The following is a 3,600-nucleotide window of genomic DNA, read 5'->3' as shown; positions in this document are numbered from 1 at the left end:
ATCACAAAGGTATTGATTACATCTCAAGGTTTGGAATGAGGAACCTGGTTTGCAAAAAGGCAGTTTACAGAAGCAGAATTAAGCATGTTAATTATAGTTTTGGGTCTCGGGGTCACTGAATTGACAGAAACGCATTATCTAGAGCCCTTGGGTCTGGAATGAAGAACCTGGGTTAAACTTAGGCATGTTATCTGGAGCCCTCTGACCTTGGGATAACTGTGCTGTCCTTCCCAGGTAAAGGAAAATGTGCTTTCTAAGACCAGTATGACCACAACCCATGGGATGTTCACATTACAATCAATAAGGCATTTAATCGAATGGGATGATTTATATAATTCAGAAAATCAAAATAACCTGTCCATTGTTAAACAAAGCAAATAGATACCATACTTCAAAGGGACAGCTCTTCATGAGACAGAAGCAGCCAGGCCCTGCACACGCTGTAGGGTTTTGTGCACATGACCTGCTAGGCTCCTGCAGGGGCTCCCGCACCCCCACACCACACAGATCCCGCGCCAACATCGCACGCAGAGCTAGAGGCGGGCTTGCGATCCGGGAAGGCTGAGCCGTGTGCTCACAGCCACGTGGGGCTCAAGGTGGAGACAGGCTTAGGAAGTGTCTTATGCTAAGCGGAACCTTTCTTGCTGATTTTAACTTCTTTTTTGTTACTGTTTCTTAAGTTATGGCTGTGGAAGTGACTTGTGTCTGTAATTTGCTGGGGGGGAGGGGCGGGGGCGGTGCTGAGCAGGAGCTGGAGGGAGCTCAGCTGCCCCAGGGCCACTGAGTGCTCCCGCCCCTTTCTCTGCAGATCAACATCCTCAGGGCCGCGATCAACAAGCTGGTGTGCGACGGGCCCAACGGGGCCAGGCACCTGGGCCCAGAACGGGTCGCACAGCTGCAGGACAGCGTCCGCCAGAAGCTCCTGGGGTGAGTGGTGCGCTCACCTCCAGCCTCCAGCGGGCTGGGCCCTCCCAGGAGTTTGGGGCGCCAGAGGCTGGTCTCCTGGTGACTGACGCTCCAGGGCTGAGGCGGCCTCTAGAGGTCCCGGCTCGCTGGACACCAGCTCCCTGGGGAGCAGCCGCCTGTGACTGTGTCAGTAGGACCGGGCAGGAGCTAGGGGCACCCTCACGTGGGGTGATTGGAGGAAAATGGAACCGAGGGAGCCTTTCAAAGCGCAGTGGGCAGCGGGTCCTTTAGGGGCAGGGCCTGCAGGCTGAGCTCGGCCTCTGTGAGCCTCCTCAGGAAGGAGGTCAGGGACAAGCACCCTGACCCCCCTCTCGCCACTGCCTGGACCCCCAAGGCCAGACCCAGCCAGACCGGGGCTGGTGGCAGGTCCCTCCTTGCCCGAGACAGCGCCCTGAGCTTCGTGAGCCGGCGGCGTGTCTGCGTTGGGTGGGCGTCGGAGCTGTGGGCACTGTGCTGGGTGGTGTAGCGCTGGGAGCAGCTGGGAGAGGCTGGTTCTGGTTCTCTTTCCTCGCTGCTCCTCAGGAAAACACTTCTGCATGAACGTGTGTGACGTTCACATGTCACACGTAAGGGAGCCTGTGAGGTGCGCAGGGCACGTCTGTGCGCAGGGAGAACCGCCGTGGCCGGCACCGGTCAGAGTCGTGCTGTCGGACGTCCCGCTGGTCACCATGCTCGGGCAGAGGCGTGGGCGTGGGGCCTGCTCTGCGTGCCGTGGCCACAGTGTCCCGGGCATAACAGACTGCGCTTTGACCTTTGAAACTCATTGCGGTTGCGATTCCGCGGGAAGGTGTAGGGTTGACTCTTTAGGAAAAGCGCAGTGGGTGACTCGTCCTTTTTTAACTTCTAGTTTGTTCTGTCAGCTGAAACCGAGGGCGAGAACGGTCCCTAAGTGGCCCGACAAGCCGTATGAGTGGAACCAGGTGAGTGGCGGCGGCCCGAGAGCAGGCGGCTGGTTATGGAGGCCGCGCAGACCCTCGTTTCTGGACGGGACACTTGGCCCGGTCCTGCCCTGGGGCTGTCGGGGCGCTGGCTGTCCCCGTACACTGGCTCCCCGTCACAGCCACCTCCCGGGTGAGCCAGCAGCCATTCACTCGCACGGTCTCAGAGGCCGGAGGCTGGGAAGGGGCCGGTGCGGTGCGGACCCTGCTCCTGCCCCTGCACAGCCACCCTCGAGCTGTGTCCCACCCGCACCACCTTGTCCAGCCCTGGTCCCCTCCTGGCCTCATCTCATTGGGGTCTGGGCCTCCGCAGGGAACCTGGGGCCCAGCTCAGCCCATCGCATCGTGGCCTGGGCAGGGCCTCAGCACCTGGAAGGGCGGAGCACGGGGTACAATGTGGTGTCGAGAAAAGGGCCCAGGGAGGGGTCTAAGCTGTAACTCTAGAGCCAGGTGTTGTGATGAAGGCAGCTGACCAGGCCCTCGCCCTCGGCCATTCAGTGAGGAGGCCCCTCTCAGGGCCGCGTGCCTTCGCTCCATGCGCCCTTGACCAGCTTCGTCTCAGAGCCTCAGGGCCGCCCCGAGCCTGCTCTCTGGGACAGGCTCTGCGGGACCTGGGCGGGGCCCAGCCACCCCCTGCCGTTTCCCGGGGGGTGAAGCTCAGAGAGAAAATGTGCTGCTTTGTATGTTTATAGTGAAGTCACTGTCATGTCACGTCACGTCCACACAGGAGCGTGGGGTTGCCCGAGGGAGGGCTCTGTGCTACTCGAGGGATTTGAAGACAGGTGACCACAGCTGTGGGCTGAGTGTGGGAGAGGCGATCTGTAAACGCTGCTTGGAGACTCGCTCCTTCCCCCTGCTTCACGCCTGTGCGTGTGCGTGTGCATGTGTGTGTTTTATTCCTCACTTGCTTTCCTCTGTGCCCAGTGCCGCGCCTGACGTGTCCTTTGTGCTGCAGGTGGACCCGAAGCTGGTCATGGAGCAGGCGGAGCGGGAGGGCGGCTGCGGCAAGAGCACCTTCCTGTACCAGCTGCACCGGCTGATCGTGCTCAGCTCCTAGCGTGGCAGGCGGCCCGGGCGGCCGGCGGCCACCTCCACCGCCTGTGTCTGGGCTCGGTCCCTGCTCCTTTTCCCTGCCGTGGCGGGCAGGACAGCGGTCTTTCCGCCCCGCGGGCAGGGCAGGAACCCAGCCTGTCTTTCCTGGAAACAGAATCTGCAAGGCGCTGGGTGGCTCTGAACGACGCCCGGACGGAGAGCTGTGTCTGCTGTGACGGAGGCTCACGTGTCTCCCCCTAACCCCCCAACTCCCTGCCCCGCCCGCCACGTGCCATGGCTGCTTCTCCAACCCTGTGGGGCTCCCAGTTCCTGTCCATGAGGGAACATGTCTAATGTCAGTGAAAGGATCTTCAGTTTTGTGTGATTTAGGTTTTTATTTAAGTTAAAATTCTTAGCTCGCATTTTGGAAATCAGAGATTACCTGGCCATTGCATCTGTTAAGACAATAAAAGCATTAGACGCAGTTTCTGTTTCTGACATTTTTAAATCAGGAGACTGAAATGTATTTTATCCTAAAAAATCCAGTTGTAAAACCAATAAAGGAATATAGGCCTCTTTTTATTTTTTAAAGTGCTTTTATTGATTTCAGAGAGTGTAAGGGAGAGGGAGAGAGAGAGAAACATCAATGATGAGAAACATTGAT

At 58.6% G+C, this 3,600-nt stretch overlaps 1 protein-coding gene across 1 annotated transcript in view; it reads left to right on the top strand.

Annotated features, from left to right (window-relative positions):
- The window catches only part of TDRD9 (tudor domain containing 9), a 54,506-nt gene extending 51,086 nt beyond the window's left edge, over positions 1-3,420 (top strand). The window contains exons 38-40 of the mRNA XM_005856348.2: positions 809-927; positions 1,814-1,886; positions 2,860-3,420. Of these exons, the coding sequence (XP_005856410.1) occupies positions 809-927; positions 1,814-1,886; positions 2,860-2,961 (294 nt within the window). The 3' untranslated portion in view covers positions 2,962-3,420. The remainder of the gene's footprint in view (positions 1-808; positions 928-1,813; positions 1,887-2,859) is intronic.
- The last annotated feature ends 180 nt before the right edge of the window (positions 3,421-3,600 follow it).

Source organism: Myotis brandtii, unplaced genomic scaffold (genome assembly GCF_000412655.1).
Source record: "Myotis brandtii unplaced genomic scaffold, ASM41265v1 scaffold1020, whole genome shotgun sequence".
Classification (NCBI taxonomy): domain Eukaryota; kingdom Metazoa; phylum Chordata; class Mammalia; order Chiroptera; family Vespertilionidae; genus Myotis; species Myotis brandtii.
Note: the sequence above shows the minus strand (reverse complement) of the source record. Positions and strands in the feature narration are given on the sequence as shown.